Here is an 18,855-nt window from a genome sequence, read left to right as displayed (position 1 = left end):
AACACGTCAGGCCTGCAGACCGTCGACGAAAGGTGTGCACGAAGCCCGGTCCACTGGAAGTTTAGTTTTGGAAGTTACTCTTCAAACACGCGTGCTGTCGTGTCGGACTCTAACTCTGTCCGAGTCGGTCAAACCTTATTTTTCCCAGAATTTTGAAGTTCAATCGAAGCTCAATCCACCTACATAATCCTATTCCAATTGAACCAAGATTACCAATCTGAAAAACTCCAATCAGGTGCGTGTAAATATATCGCGTAAAAATCTGTTTCTTTCCGTATTATTTTAGCTTTATTTGGGACTGTTTTTCGTTTCCTGTTGAGATTTGGTTTGTGGATTTCTTCCTGCAATATGTTTTCCTTTACTAGATTTTCGCTGCACTGGAGGATTCTTTGCCTATATTATTTGGTCCTTTGTTGTTTTCTTTTCTTCTGCCAAAATTTGGTTTGGGTTTTCTAGTCTAGGGATAAAAGGCGAGAACTTTGTGTGGTGGTTTGAGACAATTTAGTTAATTATGGCGGGTAGTTTGTCAACAGATCCCGGAGGAGGAGAATGTAAAAGTTGGGCAGAGCTGCAAAGGGATGTTCTTGGTGTGATTTTGAATGAGTTAATACTCCCTGATTTCATCCGATTTTGCGTTGTTTGCAAGTCATGGCTTTCTGTTACACTTGATCACAAACATAAGCGGATGGAAACCATCAACCAGCAGGTCCCAATGTTAATGATCCCTCAAGAAGGAAGGGAAGAACACTGGAATTTGTATAGTTTGTGTGAGAATAAGGTTTATTTTCATAAAGAACAATTATATGCAGTGAATTCTAGGAATCAGGTACTAGTTATTGATTATGAAGGTAATGATTCATCAGATGATAGTGAGGGTGAGGATGAGGTGGAATACTATGAAGGTCCTTGTGTGGAATATTTGATATCACAGCCTACTGAATACTCTCATGTGTCTTATCTGGTTGAATCTTTGGACGGAGGTCTGTTATTGGTCCGAAGACGGTACCTTGCGATAATTGATGATATCAACTATAAGGTGACGGTGGGTTTCAAGGTTTATAGAATGACAAGGAAGCATTCAAGTGATGAGGAGGAGGAACCGGAATGGGTTGAAATCAAGAGTTTGCCTAATATTGCATTATTTGTGGGGGACAACCATTCTATTTGCATCCCAGCATTTGGTTTCCGCAACTGCCAGTCAAATTGTATATACTTCACAGATGACTGCACAGAGAGGGATCCTGATGCTCCTTATGAAGCTACTGACATGGGAATCTTTCATTTAGAGAGTGGACAAATAGGGAAACATTATGAGCTTCCTCAATCACTGTCATACTTGCCACCAGCAGAATGGATACTGCCAAAGTTGCAGTAAACTAAAGTTTCAGCAGCTGGTTTGCTCACTTTGTACTTTGATTTAGTTATTTTAGTATGAATTAATTGTTTATTTTAATTATTCAAAATCCCCCATTAAATCTTGATCTAAAAGAAACAAATTTCCCCCAGTTCTTGTGCAAATGATCTTGCTCATTGTTATACACAAATTTATATTTTTCTCGAGTAGATTTTATTATTGAACAGATTCGACATCTGTCATTTAGGTACCAATGTACTATAATTAATGCTTTGAGGGTGTAAATTATAAATCAATGATGGTTTAAGAATGCAAATTTCACCCTTTTTCTGTATTGGGCATTAATTTTTCAGATAAATGTTTTTGACCTCGCAAGTTAAGATATATAAAACTTAAACTATATTATTAAACTCTTTTTCTTTTTCTTTTTCTTTTTTGGCATGCATTTGCACATGCATATGTATCAAAATTCTTACATTATCCATCGGACAAGGTTAAATCTAAATTAAGGATTTTGTACAAAAAAAAAAAAAAAAATTATCTCAAGTAAAGCAACAGGTAGAAAAGGCCTTCCCATCTGGTAGCTTCAAGCATTAGCTACATTACAATCAAATAGCTCCGGACACACGTGCAATTCAAGTGCAATATACAATGGAGGTTTTCATAAGACAAAACTAAACTCTAGGTGTTATTGATTTTATTGAGATGGGGAAAATTTTGTGTACAGGTATAAATTTCCCGGCCAAAAAGCGAAGAGAAAAAAAAAAAGAAAAAAGAAAAAAGAGTAGTTGACATGTTGAAACATCAACTTATCAACTGGAAGTAATAAATTCCCCTCCCAGCAATTTGGCCAGGTTGGATTAAATTCTTTGATTCTGGCTTCCAAGTAGTCCATCCAATGGGGCAATCAGTCTTGATCATCTACTTCATGAAATGGAAGTGGTATTGTTTTGACAGCTCTAAATTTGCCTGCATTATTTAGATGCTCATTCTCCAACCTGTGCCACGAAAAAGAAAGGAAATTCTTATCTCAAGTAAAGCAGCAGGGAATACAGGTATCATTAGGTTCATGATAATATAACGTAAACTGATCACCCAGTGGATGAACATGAATGCAAATGACCAAATATATGTAAAATTGAATACGTACCTATAAAAATTCCAATGACCTCTTCTAACAACTTCCAGGGCAGCCAAAAGTAGCCCCGTCACTCTGTAGTCTACATTTCCAAAATTGTAGTGGAAAACTGTTTGCAACCAAGCTAATCGGAGAACAAGATTCAATCCCTACGAAATATTAGCAATAACAACGATTCAAAATCTTAAAGAAGAGTGATATTTGTTCAATAGAAAACAACTGTAGAAATTTGCTATTCCATTGCTAAAATGATTGTATGATCAATTTATCTGTATATGTGGATCTTTGTCTTCTTATACCAGGTGTCTTCCTACGAGTTGTGTGATATATTATCTAGTTTTTTCATTTATTCTCTTATTGAGGGACGAATCTCGAAGGGGAGGAGTAGAACGATACCATGGAGAAGTAGTAAATGAACTTTCTCCGCAGCATTAGTTCATCTCTTAGCCATGGATTCTTGGAATGCGGCTGAAGCAAACCCCAGTCCTTCACAAAGTCCCAATACAACTGATACACCGTTGCAGCACTAGATATGACTACAAGCAGGCAAAGCCAGCCACTGCTCCTTTCTTTCTCATAGGCTACTTTGGCTCCTGCAGCCAACATTGCTGAGACATATTTTCCAAGATTGACAAGATGGCTTGTGTGTCCTTCATCAAACCATCTTCGAGCACACTGCCAAGTAGAATCATCATAAGTTAATAATGAGGTTTTAATCTATTCTTGAAAGATTACAGAATAGAAAACTTCAAAAAAGCCCTCTGTATTTATGTTCTAACCTGCATAGCTCTCCAGTAATAAGGAAGGAATGAAACTGCATAGGCTAAGTCTCTATAGTTTTTGTTCCTCATGCAAAGTCCATAGTCCTGAGTTTTGTAGCTTCCTGATATGTAGTAGCAAGCTACATACTCAAGATTTCTGAGCATCGGTACCTGATTGGTTTAGAAAATAACAGATTCAGTTGATAGAGCAGAGATGATCATAGTACATAGGATCTTTTAAGTGTGGCAAAATCAATTTTCGAGTAAATTAATGAGAAAAGTCGCTGCATATGACACAATTAGCTGATCTAACCTGGCTACAAAGTTGATCAGCCATGAAAAAATCCAGCATGACCACCTTGTACAGAGGGGACAAAATGATGTTTCTTATTACACAAAGGAAGCGGTAGCGGCTTGATTTGTAGATAATGTTGAGAGGACACACCAGCACTAATAGAAAAACCTACGGGAAAAGCATCGTTGTGAACTGCCTGATTTGAGAAATTACAAATGTAGAAGTACTGTTTAAATTATCACGGTATATTTTTTTTATTTTTAAAAAGTTTACCAATAGTAGAAGGCCTGGGATTGCTTGAATTTGAGCATTATAACCCTTTGCTATGAGCAACAGATGTACAAACAAGACCCCTACTACAACAGTCATTGACGTGGTACAGATCAAAAACACATCTCTATATTTGAGTTCTCTTGTTGGCGACAGCTCAAAGATGAAGCTGTAATTAATACGGGTCTTTCTCCACATGAAAATGTTACATCCATACAGGAAGAAGTGCAGAAACAGGAGGCTGAACATGCTGCAAGGATGTGAACAGTTTTCATGTTAATCAGTGGATCTTGGAAGCATATTTAGACTAATTAGTTATAAAATTTGGATCAGTATTTACTTGCCTAAGCACCGGATAGACGGTTTCCATGTAAATGTTTGTCTTTGATTTGGGTCTGTACGTTCCCGTGACATGAGCCATGATGACATATCCAATCAATAGCGCAAGGAAACACCCACTGAACAATCCTGATCATCCAAAACAATGAGTAGATTAGTTGGAATCTCCTCCACTATTTGGTGTCATACATGTTATAATCCATTACACTGGTGTTCAGCACTAGAATGATGGTCTTAAGTTCTTTTCTAGGAGATATGGATGATTTAATGAAATGATTTTTATCCATATTGAGAATTTATCTAAAATTTCACAATAACCAGACTAGTTTATTGTTCGATGCACAAAACCTCCTTAAACAGCCTGATGAAAGAGAGTGGCTTCATATGGTTACTAATCTACAAACGACCATAGGTTGGAAGTGTGTGATAGATCACACTCCTAGTAAAAAGCAATTAATTGGAGCCTCAGTCTGTTATTTCCTAGGACATGTCAGGTAAATGCTCAACATTAGTAGTACATGTCATCATCAAAGTCTCAGAATATATGGCAGGGCATTACCCTGGGAAAACTAGGGTCCTATTGAGGTTCAAAAGTTGTGGTCAATAAGTTGATGGTGACCTATATGCACCTTTTCTTTCTCTCCATCTCCAAAATGTGGACCCTGGTAGAACTTTTTGTTCGATATTTAGTCGCTAATTCAAGGTCAAGTTGCCTAGAGGCCATTTATTTTGTTGCAACTTTTGTGCATTTGTTTCTTTTGTATCAAATGGGACCCCAATGAACACTAGCTAATCAGACATGTAAAACAAAAGACAAGTGATTCAATAAAGGAAACAAATTATATATGTTATCTTGAAAATTTATCTCTTTTGTAATACTGCTTTAATTTCTTTTATGATCGAGTTAAAAGGGAGGAAACTTACCGATGAAGAACGTCACAGAATGTGATTCTTTACGCTGTGTAGGTTTGAGGTATTTCATGGCCTTTCTTCTGTCATCTTCAGCAAAGTGTTTAACAAATATTTCTTCGACTTCATCTGCTAACTTCAAAACCTGTTAATCACAGAAACTAATTAGACATTTTCTCTGTTTCAGAAAATGTAGTGGAGACAAGCATATCTTAGCTAGATAGAAAAAAATCTTAGACCATTGCTTGTGTGGAAATGCACTTTACTAGCAGATGACCACTTAACACTGTCTAAGAATAATCTGGAATGGGATGGCTGATACCCCACAACCAATCATCTTCCTATCACAGACATGTTGCTAGCCTGCTCCATCATGCAGCAATAATTTCATTTTCACTAGATATTTTACTAGAAAGTGCTGCATTTTGGCTTTGCATTTACCTTGTCTGAGCTGTTGAAGTACGAACTCTCGACCACTCTTAGATAAATGGGAAGAACTTGTTGGTTAGTCACCTATAAAAAAGTTTGATAAAGTTACTGTCAATGACCAAAAAAGGTAAAAGAAAGAAAAAGATACAAGTGCATATGACTATAAGGGCTAACCCCAATACTTACTTTGTCAAATTTTTTCAAAATTTTCACAAAAGCAAGCAAGTTTAAGTTCCTGAAAAAAGTACAATGGAATTACGTTAAAAATGAGTTGAGATACTTCTTTCAAATTAGATCATAAACTATAAGTGGTAAATTCAATGTAATTGAGTAAAATAATTACCTGTAAGTTTGGAGGTACCCCAATCCTCTGTAGAGCTCAATGAAAGCTCCTCTGATCATTTTCTCAGCATGATGTAGCTTTGTTTTGTTTATGTGCAGTCTACTTCCTTCTACACCATATTTCTTGGATGATTGATTGACCAAATCATCCCAAAGTAGATATGTTATTGCTGAGAATGTACGTGTTGGATTTGTCAGTGGAATGTGAATTCTTAGATTTTTCCCCTGGCAGTTGATAACACGAGTCGAAAGACTCCTGAATTTGCCATCTACTCTCTTTGAACTTATAGATTTGGACAATTCATCTGGTTTTGAACAGTCTTCGTATTGGACATCGCTTTTATCAGACTCATCTGTTGGATTGTCCTGCCCCTTCTCTTGCTCTGCCTTGTCTGTGGTAGATTCTTCATCTGTGGCCAATAAATATGATCAAAATTTTAGTTGGACAATGTAAATCTTGGAAGCATAACACGAATTTCATAAGTCCCATAGCATAAAACGGAAAAGCATGGACTATGCAGCAGTTGAATCATGAATGCTTTTAGCATTTGCATGTCTCAATACTACTTAATCCAGGAAATGATATACAAAATTGTGATTGACTAATTTATCTCCAAGTTTGTCTTGCATGTATGTACTGTGATGCATATAATCAAGATGGAGTCAGTCGATATACCGCAAGAAATGGTGCCTGAGATTGAAACGTCCTCTTTTGAATCTTGAGCAGAGGACCGTTTAGCACGTTCATCCTGGAGTAAGGTTTTGAGCTCTACAAGAATCTGCATTTGTTTCTTCAGTGAGTCGCCTCTCTCAAGAAACTCTACCTCTTTCGCCTTGTAAAATTGGTTCACTTTGTTAAGTTGAAGGTCCAGAAGTATGAAGAACTCTTTTGCTGCATCGGTATCAGCAAATTGCTCGAGCAATTCAGTCTCGTACATATCTCCCTTGCTTGCTGAGGACGCAAGTTTTCGGTGAACCTGATAAATAAGGAAACGAACAAGTAAACGTTAAAGTTAAATTCTTCTTTGTTGGATTGTCACATTTTGCATGTGAGCTGAACTTCGACAAGAAAATGTGAATGTGTTGCTTTTTCAGTTACATAACGCTGGACAAGAAGATGAAAAATGTGACAGACAAATCCAGGGAGGGACAGATTTAGTACTTGAATGACCTTGTGTTCTCTTTGCTGATGTCCAAGCAAAGAAAACTTTCTTAAAGAAGAGAAGGAGAAACAACTTTCTTGTTTTGGCTGCTTATTAACACTTGTGTTTTCAGGGTTGAGGAGATGAATTCGCTTAAGGTCTTTCTTGAGTTGCCAATAATCTACAAAAGCCTCTTTCCATTCAGGGACCAGCTGACCCTCAAATTGCTTAGAGAACTTCACCATCTTGACTCGATTGAGGCGATCGATTTTCTTAGAGCAAATTTGATATGAAGTGATGAATGTGGCAAGGCTAGCTGCTTAGCAGTGAGTGTATTCAAGTTTGAGCCTGTGATCAAATATTTATGGATAGAAAAAGGAATTTGATGTGGGATGCCCAAGAGCACATTCTGTAATATCCTCTACACCTATATTATCCTAGCTCTTTCCACTTGGAAAAAACAGTAGTAGTGCGATTCGCTTCCCCGGGAGCCTTACTAAACTTCCTGCCCGATATGGTGACTTCTCAGCCAGCATGCTGTTATGGAAATCTTGGAGACACTGGAAATTTAAAGTATAACGTATAATACTGTGTATGGTTCTCTTACTGTTTAGATAAAGTAATCTGGAAGATGCATTTAAAAAGAATTATCTTTTTAATGCTCTAGGTGGATGTCCCAATAATTTTTTGAAATGTCTTATATTTGGAAAACTCTACACCCCTCTAGGGAATCATTCCCAAAATGCATATCTCTCAATGATGGTAGTGCTTTATATTTTAAATATTTGGAATTGTTACAATATAAGCGTTTAAAGCACTTATTTCAATATCCAACGATGAATTGATATTTAAGAGTATAGTATTGAAAATCAAGGCTTGCAGAATCCCCGGTGCCTAGGGGTGGCAATTTTCGACACGACCTGAAAACACGACACGAACCTAACACGAAATTAATGGGTTTGGGTTGAGGTTTTGGGAATTCGGGTCAGAATCGGGTTGGACCCGATGAACCCGAAAAGAAAACAGGTCGATTTCGGGTCAACCCGTGGTGACCTGATATGACCCGATATGACCCGTTTACGAATTAAAAATAATTTAATAAATATAAAAATAATTTTATCTAACTAACCTAAGTTATTCTTTTTTTCAAAGGCATTAATTACTTAATCATAAATGAATTTATTTAATTTGTGTGAAGTTGAAATTATTATATTTGGACAAATAATATATTATATTATTTTTTACTTTTATACTGTTTTAATTTATTTTATATTTTGTTTGGGATAAAACACTTTTACGGTGTTTAATTTATTTTAGATTTGGTTTGGAATTACTTATTTAAATTTTTATTACTTGATTATGTAATTAGTTTTGTGAGAAATTGATTTTATTAGAAATTACAGTGATAAATTAATAAATTAAAATTAAGTTTCGGGTCATTTCGGGTCGACCCGCCAACCCGTCAACCTGAAATTTTCGGGTTCGGGTCAGCATACCTGACCCGTCACGGGTTGGCGGGTCGGGTTCGGGTCAACAGATTTTCTGACGGATTGACCCGAACCCGACCCGCCAACCTGATTTGGACCCGAATTGCCACCCCTACCGGTGCCTTTGAGCTCAAAATAAAATGATTTTTTTGACAAACATAGCCCAGAGCTGAACGCTATTGGGCTACGGTGCATCTCCTCCTAGGCTAGGTGAAGTCAATAAATAATTTTATACTCCTAGGTTGTTTATTTTAATACAATTTACAACATTTTTTTAAGCAAAAATAATTTTTTCATTAATCATCAGAAAAAAGGTTTACAAAGGAAAAAAATTTCCTAGTACATCAAAGTACAACTGTATATATATCACTATTCTAAACTAGCTCTATACAAGTACAATCAGAGAATCACTATTCCTAAAACAATACAATTTGCAACATGTTCATTTGAGAATTTAAAATATTTGGACAGCCGTTTTTTGCCGAAAAATTGCGTCGTTTTCCGTGATCACATTTTCTTATTACCCTTTTTCCTCACATACATCAAATCGTTACAGTAATTTTTCTACAAAAAATCCTAAAAAATGCAATCCAAACACAATCTTGGCATAAGGAATCAACAATGTGCAAGTGGCAGGAATACGTAATGGGAACCATAGCCTCTCACAAAGTAAAGGAGGATTATTACCTAAATCATATACTACAAATCACAAAAAGTCGCAAGTACACAAAGGTTGCCACTTATTAGCCAAGCCTGATTTCCACTAAGATTGGGATAACTAGCTAGAAAGGTTTTTTGTAATTATCTTAAATCTCCCACTTCCAGTAGTGAAAGAGCTATTTAATTATGTATGATCTACTGAATCGTGCTAGTGTACTCATGTGTCAATCAAGATCAAGGACATCGACAGGATCAAAATTTTTATGGTTCCATTTGATCGCCTTGGCAGCCTTTGAACTTTACCTGTTCTACTCATCACTAGGTAATTCATGCATGGATTGTCATGTAAGTTTATTCACTTTCCAGAGTAAGTATAATGCACTTTGAGTTGTAACTCACTCTGTGATTTCACTGACTTCTTGTTTTAAAATGTTAAGAACATAAACAATGAGGAATTATTTATGAGCACGCAATTTTTTTTTCCAGGTTAAGCTTCTGTATAAAAAAAATCGAGTATTTGGCTACTAGTGCTGGTATAGTTCAGGTATAATAGGAAAGGAAGGTTCTAAATAGTAATATTCTGCTGAAATAATTCCATCTTTCTGCTAAGTTGTCAGCATATATGATACCCTCCACTACAACAAAATTGAGAAGGAGATATATATATATATATGTCAGCATATATATGAAATATTCTGTTGAAATCGCTAGCCGTGTTCAGTCATTTCTTCTCTATTGAGAAGGATAGCAACATCACAGATGTTACAGAATTGGACGACTGAAAATGCCACCTTAGGTGGCTGACTCTAATGTACGTTATTGTCTTCATTTGGCCAACCCCCACCACCCCAACCCACGAGAGCTAGCATCATCCCTTTTCCTATTCCTATTCTAATTCTAACAATGAACAAGACACATCCTAGAAAGTTATTATTGCAACTAGATTCTTGTTAGGTCAATTTGATGTTTAAAGTACATAATTTGTCGAGGAAGTTTTAGTCTAGTGATTTAGTTTGAGATCCTAAGATTTTGGATTCAAATCTCCTTTTTCCACCCCGCTTCTTACTTTCTTGCTAAAAAAAATAAGTTTAAAAACACGTTAAAAACTTTAATTACTTTATATTATAAGCACGAGAGTTTTTCATGCAAATGATATTAATACTTCCTACAAATCTCAAGCACTTTACATCTTCTTTTACTTTAAAAGGGATGATGGAGTCTCCCAGATTTACCTGCAAGTGTTTAATATCAGTTACCTCTCTTTGTAAGAAGATACAGTATATAGCACAACAAAGCTATTAACTATACATGTGTAGTTAGAAATTTCTTAAAGTTTATTTTGATCTGGAACATACATATATACCAATCGGTGGGCGATTACATGGGACCATAATAACTGCAGTAGATTAACGTTTTCGTTTTGCTACCAATAAGCAAAAAGATAGAGATTGTTTCTAGATAAAGAAATTTCTTTAACCTTTGTTGTTGGTCCACATTGACATGAGATGTTTCTTTGGTGGCTAGGAAACATGTGGTCAGTTCCATTACGAATGAAGACTAACCAAATCTAGTGCCAAAAATATAGATCTTATTGTCTTTCACAATATCAGCATTTTTTTGTAGAGACTATGGTTTTCCCTTTCATAATTTCATCCACAGCAATGCTAGACATTCCAAAAGATTTGTCCCGAATGCATTCCCAAATAGAATTTCCCAACTTAAACATATTTTTTTTTCTGGAATCATGTAATAAGCAAATTAAATTTCAGCAACAAGTCAAATATAGTTCAATTATTCTCAAAGGGTTTGTACTACAAAATGCAGGATGTAACATGTTGAGTAAATCTTTTTTTTTTTTAATTTGAAGTTTGATTAGCATACTGTTTTGGTTCTTGATATTACATAGGAATCTCTCTCTCTCTCTCATGAATCGTTTTATGGGTACAATTTTTATATTTGAATATAAGTCATTGTAAAAATTGATTCTGTACCAAATTACGACGAACAAAAGAAGGCATGCACGGTAGGGGCACCAAATATTCTAAGGCTTTTCAACCAATGGACCAGGGACAAACCATGCAAGTCATGGGTCTGAGTAGGATGGCAATTTTTCTCTTGTTGCGCCCTTTTGCCCCGCCTACAGTTTCTTTCATCTGCTTCCCCACAGTTTCTTTCATCCGCTTCCCAGATAAATACGTACGGTTGCTTCACATTATCTGTAATTTTATCTTATCTGTGAGGTTTAATGTAAAGTTCTACTTGAACAAATAATATTTTGTGTATGTGCAAGTATACAATTCTACTTGCATAACTAGATTTAACTAGCTACATGGACGACACAAGGTGCTGGTCAGGAATTTTTTTTTTCTTTTTTTGGGTAAAAAGAAGTTTGGTGGGTTTGATTCCGATCATGCCCTTGGGATTATAGGTTACGACTTTTTATGAGGAAATTGCCGGATCGCTTATAGGAGTTTTTACAGATCATCTGTCAACATAATTTTTACATTGACAGCGAAATTAAAAAACATGATCTTTTTGTGAGGAAGTAACTTGTTCTTACCAATTGAGTTAACTTATGTTGGTTGGGATAAGAGTCGCCAAAGAATCTAAAGATTAGGGTGAATGGTAGGTTGGGTGGCACGGGGGGAGGGAGCTTGTATGTGTGCGTAAAGTATCTAAAGATTAGATAAGAGTCGCTAAAGTATCTAACAATTAGAATTAGGGATGGAAATACCTATAATATAGAGACAAGATTAAATAATGACAAATTATTTAAAAAATTAATAATCAATGGTAGTTTATAACTCTCAAAATTACTTTGTCCATGACATCCTTATTATTCTTATTTTTTGGTTGAAAGAAAACTAGTCCTGGATTTTGTGTTGGTACACTATTATAGAGTTGAGATTTAAATTGAACAGCAGGCCTTGGTGATTAAAGGAATTCCCCCAAAAAAATAAAAGGAATATAAAACAAAACTTTAAAATGGCGATGCGTATGAATATGACTTAGTGGCCAAACAAAAAACAGCAGTAGAAGCAAGGGTTTGAGGACAAAATTATACCTTAAACTGACGTCAATAGAACTAATGCCTGGGAAATAAGATGGAACATTGAAGTTAATATGTTTCATTTTAATTCGGTCGCCACGTTCTCATGAATTTGAGATTCTCTATTTCTCATGAACGTGTCCGGCCAAATATAATACGGAATAATGTCATAACAAGGTAGAGATTAGGCCTCCAAAGTATTGGAAAGATGATCCTAAGCATACGATTCTGGATTTTTATTCCAGAGAATGCCCTTTAAATTATTGGCAAATGTAAGTTCTGGGAGAATATCCCCCAAGAAAGGAAAAAATTTGTTTTAAATGGATTAGGAACACATCTTTTCAAGTTTTAATCCAGATAAAAATGATTCAGTATAGGGCATATACTTCTTGCAAATACCCTAGAGGTTCTTGCACTGCTCTTAAATCTGAGGTCGCAGTAGTACACCATCTCTGAATAAGGGCAGAATTGAGTGGAACATTAACAAGTATATGCCTCTCTTAGCATCTTTCGGTTTGAATGGTAGGTACAATTTAAACAAGCATAATGTATTAATTTGGACATGGCATGTATGGATTATTTGTTTGAGCAAACGTGTAGGGAACCAGTGACGGAGCGAGGATTTTATTTCCTGGGGAGCCAAAATTATCTTAATATGTTATGTTCAAAATAATGTTCATCTATTTAAATATATGACATCTAAAAATATCAAATATTAACTTTAATTATAAAGGTATTTAAAAAATATATAACTTTTTTTGAAGAAAAAAACTAATTCAAAAGTGATTAATCCATATATATATATATATATATATATATATATATATATATATATATATATATATATATATATATATATATATATATATATATATGAACTCTTATAATATAAACTAAAATTGTAAAAAATTGGGAAGGGGGACAACTTTATTTTACACATATTTTTGCGCAATATGAATTAAAATTTTTAAAACTCAAGCCCCCCATCAGCCCCCTTGGCTCCATCCCTACATATATATGAACTCTCATAATATAAACTAAAATTGTAAAAAATTGGGAAGGGAGACAACTTTATTTTACACAATATGAATTAAAATTTTCAAAACTCAAGCCCCCCATCAGCCCCCTTGGCTCCATCCCTACATATATATGAACTCTCATAATATAAAATAAAATTGTAAAAAATTGGGAAGGAGGGCAACTTTATTTTACGCATATTTTTACACAATATGAATTAAAATTTTCAAAACTCAAGCCCCCATCAGCCCCCTTGGCTCCATCATTGTAGGGAACCATAATCTTGGACAGCAATTCATGGAAGATAACATAGGCAAGAAGAATAAGTTTTGCACGATCATATGGTGTTGAGGCCATTGAATTTGATGAATGCATTAATACCATTTGTCCTCTCGGACATTTTGAACCTTTTGATGATAAACCATGTATTCGCCTAGAGTCATTTTACACAATTCTCATTGGATTTAGGATAAAAAGATTTTAATTATTCTGATTCTCAAAAGATAAGGGAAATGCTGACGATACCATTCTGTATGATGTTGATCAAATTCCACGCGTATTCCTATGCTTTTTTTCCTGATTTTTGGAAAAGATTTCACTATTATCTATTAATTTCTTTAATGACTGGACGAATAGAATCTTACCTGTTTCAACTTCCATATGTATTTAATTTACAAATCAATTTTACTTTTTAGGTTTACGAATTTCGCAAAATGGAGTTGGTTATAAAGGATCTTCTTTTCTCCGTAATGAAGCAAAAAACAGTAACTAAATTTCAACGGGACCCTAATTGAGATACTTAATTATTACTAAAATCAATAGTTATTGATGATGCACGCATGCCATGCAGCCACAGACCCTTCTTCAGGAATCAAATTCAGTTCTTTTTCGAGGCTTTAAGAAGTTAAGTACCACGTTTAGGGAATCTAATTAAAGTTGGCCATATTTCACTGAGATGTTTCACAAGAAGCTTGGGGAAGGAAAAGGGGGCGAAAAAATAGAAGAGATCTATGGGTCTGGCTACTTGGATACGCAGGATTGTTAGGGCTCGTCAATCATCTCCAATGGCTACAAATTAAAGAAATCGAAGCAAACTATCAACGCATGGTATGGAATTTCTGATTCTTGCTCATAGATGCATGAAAAGACCATTTCTGAATGCATAATTCACCAATGCACATGGTGTAAAGATTTAATGTACCATATTTCATGGTCCGGACTAAAACTCATGTCAAATAGCACGTGTAAATTTTCATGCTCATAGGAGAATGATTAGCCCAAAAAGTTCTTTTGATGAAAAATTTCGTCTCATTTATTACTTCTGCTTGATGACAATGTAACAAGTTTATTAGGATGATTGAGGCCAAGAATTAGAGGTCCTACTCAAATTCCCCACCCCTTCCCACTTCTTAAGTCTCACCCCTCCTCCTAGAGAAATTTTTTTAAAAAAATTATTAGGATGATCATGATATTAAATCTCTCTGATGATAAAAAGGGGTTCGGAATGAATTTCTGGTCATTTTTGTCTTTTAAGCACTTATAAAAGTTGAAAAATTGCAGCAAAAATTTATGGTTCTATTCAAATCCCCTACCCTTCCCGCTTCTTATGTCTCACTCCTCTCTAGTGAAAAAGAAAAAAGTCTATTAGGATGGTCATGATATTAAATCTCTAATAAAAAAAGGGTTCATAATGAAAGTTGGCAAATTGCAGCAAAAGTTCCTGGAGTCTCTCAATCTTGGGAATATAGAGAGAGATAATCCATTGAACTTGAGCAGAGTTCCAACTTAAGAAACCACAGCCGTGTACGTACACTTCAAATGTTATTAGCGAGGGGCCCGTTTTGAATGGAATTCTCCACATCTTGGTTGATTTGGGGATTAAGTTAGATTTATATGATGATTAGGATTATTAAAGAAGTAGCAAAGAAAGTTGGCAGTTCATGAACTCTGGCTGCCCTAGGAGGCTCAAGGGTAGGCATGGATAAAGCTAGCTAGTTGGATTCTAAACATAAAGGAGCTGTTGATTAAATTATAATTACGAGTAAATGATTACTTATGTCACGTGTAGTTAATCCTAGCTTAAGACTTTATAGAATTAAATACCACGTTTTACAGTCTAAATCATCCTGTCCATAAGATATTGGAATATTGCAGGAAAAGAAGGAACAACTTACGTGCAAAATATCTACAAAGCTGCTGCTATATTAAACAATATAGGACGCTTATCTGGATAAAACTCGACATGGTACTGAGTGGGATATTAAAAAATTACCAAAAAAAAAGGAAAAAAAAGAAGAAGAAACAGTAGCCACAAAGATGAGCTTCGTGAGTTCTCCTTGACTATCTATATTCATTATGGTGCCACCGTACCAAGGGAAGGGAACTGGCAAATAAGAACTGAATGAGTTGCTTTATGGAACCAATGAGTCTCAAACTGAAGCTAATTCTTATTCTTGTTTGTTGTGTTCTTAAATGACATTGCTTACTTGGATTAACCATTGTCTGCAGTAGTTGTAGTTTATAATCATTCGGTTATGTCAATTGTTTATGTGAATTGTACCAAATTAATTTTCTTTTTATCAATTCAACAATAATTAGCATGAAAAGAAGAAATTGTATATTTAACAATATTATTGTTACTTGTGCTCGCCTTGGTCCTGTAATTAGCTAAACCCTTACTTTTAACATGAATGGCAATTCCATCATGTTTCATTTACATAAATTTTTGTCAGTTAGCACTCCACTAAGCTATTAGCTACATGGCTAAGTTTGGTCTTTGAAGGTAGAAAAAGAAGGGGAAAATAATTCCCTAATCAGCACCTTCATCACCTGACAAGAAAAGTGAATGCAAATCTTGTACTTGAGGATAACTTCAAAACACAAAACGGCCGGGAACTAGTCCAGTCCAGGTCCTTTCATCAAAGGAAAGGCCGAAACATGTGTAAAAAGATTGTTTCTTTGACTTGGAAGCCCATAGTGGCACAACCTCAAACCTTCTTCAAAAGCTTTGAAACTAATTATGCTTTGACAGATGATGAATGCCAACTGGCCGAATATGCAAGGACAATTATCATAAAAATTAATATATGTTATCCTAAGAAAAGTTATGCACTGTGAAAAGTTCGTAATTTAGCAATCAACACAATTACTTTTATTGTTGTTCAGACGCAAATGTTTTCATCTGTATAATTTGCTCATTCAGTCACTTCAATTGGCTGTTTCTGAAACCACGGAAAGGACTTTCCTGTTATGCTTCCTTACCTTATAAACGTTACGTACCAAAAATTTCCTGCTGATACGAATCCACTAAACGATTATGCGTTAGTCATCTCTTTGTCCAAAAGAATTGTGTAATGGTTGCGTAACGTCTCACGGCAATATTGGCTCGACTATCCACTAGAATTTTTTATGGCAATAGAATTTTTTATGTTAAAAAAATTAATTAGTCAAAAACTGGTTCTAATTGCTACGTCATCTAAAATATAATGGACTAGCGCTATAATGGACTTTATTAGTTGAAGACATGTCTCTGTATGTACTTTGCAAAACACATTACTTACAACAACGTGTGTGCGCGCGCGCCTATTTTTTTTTTCTTTGTTGAAGGGTACTAGACGCGAACTCTTATATGGGGAAGGAGAAAAAGAAAGAAATTGAGAATCGATCATTTCAATGTCATCTAACTAATGTTCCTATCAATTAAATTGGATTTTGAGAATAATGTACGACATATGTTAGATAAAATGTTGTCTCGAAAAGGCCAAGTTTACACATAAAAACTCTAGAGACATGCAAGGATGGATGGCTTTGACAAAGCAGGCCGAGTTGCGTGCTTGGCCAATCAAAATGTTGCAATTCCGCAGTGTCTTTAGTCCCAAGTGTGTTCTTGACTATTTGATACACAGCGAGCAGAAAGCACAGGGTGACTGATACATGACAAAAAAGGCACAGGTTATCTCATTCCATTTTCAGGTGCTAATGATGCAATACCATTATATGATCAATCTTATTTTGATACGTACGTCAATCACAGAATTGATTAAAAGTTTTAATTTTCCTATTCAAAGGGATTAGAAAGCCTTCATGATGTGTTTATGCTGCTGAAATCATAATGCTGAATTGATTTCTTGTGCGTAGTAGAGCATGGACTCCTGCTTGATTGTGTTAAGACCTACGTACTATTTAAGCCCAGATGTAATTCTAAACAGCTAAATAAGTTGGCAAAGCTAGGATAGAATTTTGCCAATCGTGGATGCTGTAGTTTACATATCCTTTATGAGTAATTATTTGCACAAAAATAAAGGTTGTATCATAAATATATTTTTCTGAACCTTTCAATCTTCTCAACAATCTTTTTATATTACACACATCATATCATAAAAATTATTACAATATTAATCTAAAACTTTTATCAAATAATCTTATATTCAAACACACTCCTTATCGTGTCAAGGATGGCAATTTCACATTCTATTGACTTATATAGTTACTGGAGGAAAAATGGTATTCTCACAAACTTTCCACTTGAACTAGACTCGTTTTAGGTTTTTTACTATCTTGCAATTTTAAAAGCATTTACCCCTCACATGATAGACTCTCATTTCTCAGTCATTTTTATATGTTTCATTAACACTTACAAATTGATTCTTATTATGACCGAATCATTTTTACTTTTTCAGTGCCGATAGTGATCTTAGTATATGGTTTCAGGGATTTAAAGGACTAAACGTGTCAAGAATTAAAAGCAGTTAAATTGATAGGTGCATATGAATAATTGGCAAAATTGGTTTGGGATAATTTCAGAAAACTCCCTTGAGGTTTCATGAAATATCACCTAGCTCCCCTAAACTTTTCAAAATCTCACGTAGCACCCTTGAAGTGATAGTAGGGCCATATACTAACATCAAAGGTGATGAATTGTTAATAATACCCTCATATTTAAATTTTCTAATCCTGTTTTTCTTTCTCTAAATTTTCTACTTTTCTTTAACAATGTCTATACAAACATACATATATATATATATGTATGTATAATTGAATTGCAAATGTCAATGAAATATAGGATTTAATCGATGCAATATTCAATGCATTTGGGGAAGAATAGCTGCAAGTTCTTTTTATTTTTTTTTTCTTTTTTGGTGTTTCACAACTTTATTTATTTATTCCTATTCATTTAGAGCGCAAGAGAAATAAAGTAATTGAAACTCTAAACAGTTTTTCAAAGTCTGACTTTTTCTATAATAAAATTTTCATATTTCACACCCATAAAAAAATCTGTCTATTTTGAGTAAATTTTTTGTATGATATTGAAGTTGAATTTCATTTATTACTAAGTTTTTTTTTGCTCAAATATATGATTTTACATGATAATTATCTTCAACGCTATGAAGGGTTTTATTTGTAGAAATGGTTTAAAAAATAGCATTTGCTTTTATACTCTTTTCCTACTGTAGAAGTGATTATTGGTTGTAACATAAAATCTTACCAATTTTTATCTCTCCACTTTTAAGATGATTCCTATTTAGTATTTTTTTTTTTTTTGTAAAATGTTCATTTTTTTATAGTCTAAGGGTATTAAAGGCACTAAAATAATCTCTCTCCTCAAACATGAATTTTTTAATATTACTTTTGGTTAGAAGGGCTTCCAATGTTACCAAAATGTC

The 18,855-nt window shown here is 34.7% G+C and overlaps 2 protein-coding genes across 3 annotated transcripts; one reads left to right on the top strand and one right to left on the bottom strand.

The window, feature by feature from the left end:
- Positions 1 to 63: 63 nt before the first annotated feature.
- Positions 64 to 2,354, top strand: LOC113716942 (F-box protein SKIP23-like). Its single transcript, XM_027241499.2, has 2 exons — positions 64 to 235; positions 534 to 2,354. The coding sequence occupies exon 2, from the start codon at positions 686 to 688 to the stop codon at positions 1,373 to 1,375; it is 690 nt and encodes a 229-aa protein (XP_027097300.1). The 5' UTR covers positions 64 to 235; positions 534 to 685; the 3' UTR covers positions 1,376 to 2,354.
- LOC140021551 (phosphate transporter PHO1 homolog 1-like) lies at positions 2,026 to 7,495 on the bottom strand. Of its 2 annotated transcripts, none has more exons than XM_072072647.1 (13): positions 7,000 to 7,495; positions 6,514 to 6,814; positions 5,839 to 6,247; positions 5,682 to 5,730; positions 5,508 to 5,579; positions 5,082 to 5,211; positions 4,163 to 4,286; positions 3,822 to 4,068; positions 3,567 to 3,716; positions 3,272 to 3,424; positions 2,889 to 3,167; positions 2,505 to 2,641; positions 2,026 to 2,352 (listed from the first exon to the last, which is right to left on the bottom strand). In XM_072072647.1, the coding sequence occupies exons 1-13, from the start codon at positions 7,222 to 7,224 to the stop codon at positions 2,262 to 2,264; spliced, it is 2,367 nt and encodes a 788-aa protein (XP_071928748.1). In that variant the 5' UTR covers positions 7,225 to 7,495; the 3' UTR covers positions 2,026 to 2,261. The 2 variants fall into 2 exon arrangements, with proteins under 2 accessions (XP_071928748.1, XP_071928749.1); XM_072072648.1 differs by having other exon boundaries at positions 7,009 to 7,495.
- Between the last annotated feature and the right edge of the window lie 11,360 nt (positions 7,496 to 18,855).

Source organism: Coffea arabica, chromosome 11e (assembly GCF_036785885.1).
Source record: "Coffea arabica cultivar ET-39 chromosome 11e, Coffea Arabica ET-39 HiFi, whole genome shotgun sequence".
NCBI lineage: Eukaryota > Viridiplantae > Streptophyta > Magnoliopsida > Gentianales > Rubiaceae > Coffea > Coffea arabica.
Note: the sequence above shows the minus strand (reverse complement) of the source record. Positions and strands in the feature narration are given on the sequence as shown.

Bases quoted from the DNA above. Each gene is read 5' to 3' on its own strand.
- LOC113716942 (XM_027241499.2), top strand. From the start codon at position 686: ATGGAAACCATCAACCAGCAGGTCCCAATGTTAATGATCCCTCAAGAA.
- LOC140021551 (XM_072072647.1), bottom strand. From the start codon at position 7,224: ATGGTGAAGTTCTCTAAGCAATTTGAGGGTCAGCTGGTCCCTGAATGG. The intron at 5,731-5,838 runs GTAATTATTTTA...TACTTTTTTCAG, and splicing joins GGGTACCTCCAAACTTACAG to GAACTTAAACTTGCTTGCTT. The intron at 2,353-2,504 runs GTACGTATTCAA...TTCGTGGCACAG, and splicing joins GGTCATTGGAATTTTTATAG to GTTGGAGAATGAGCATCTAA.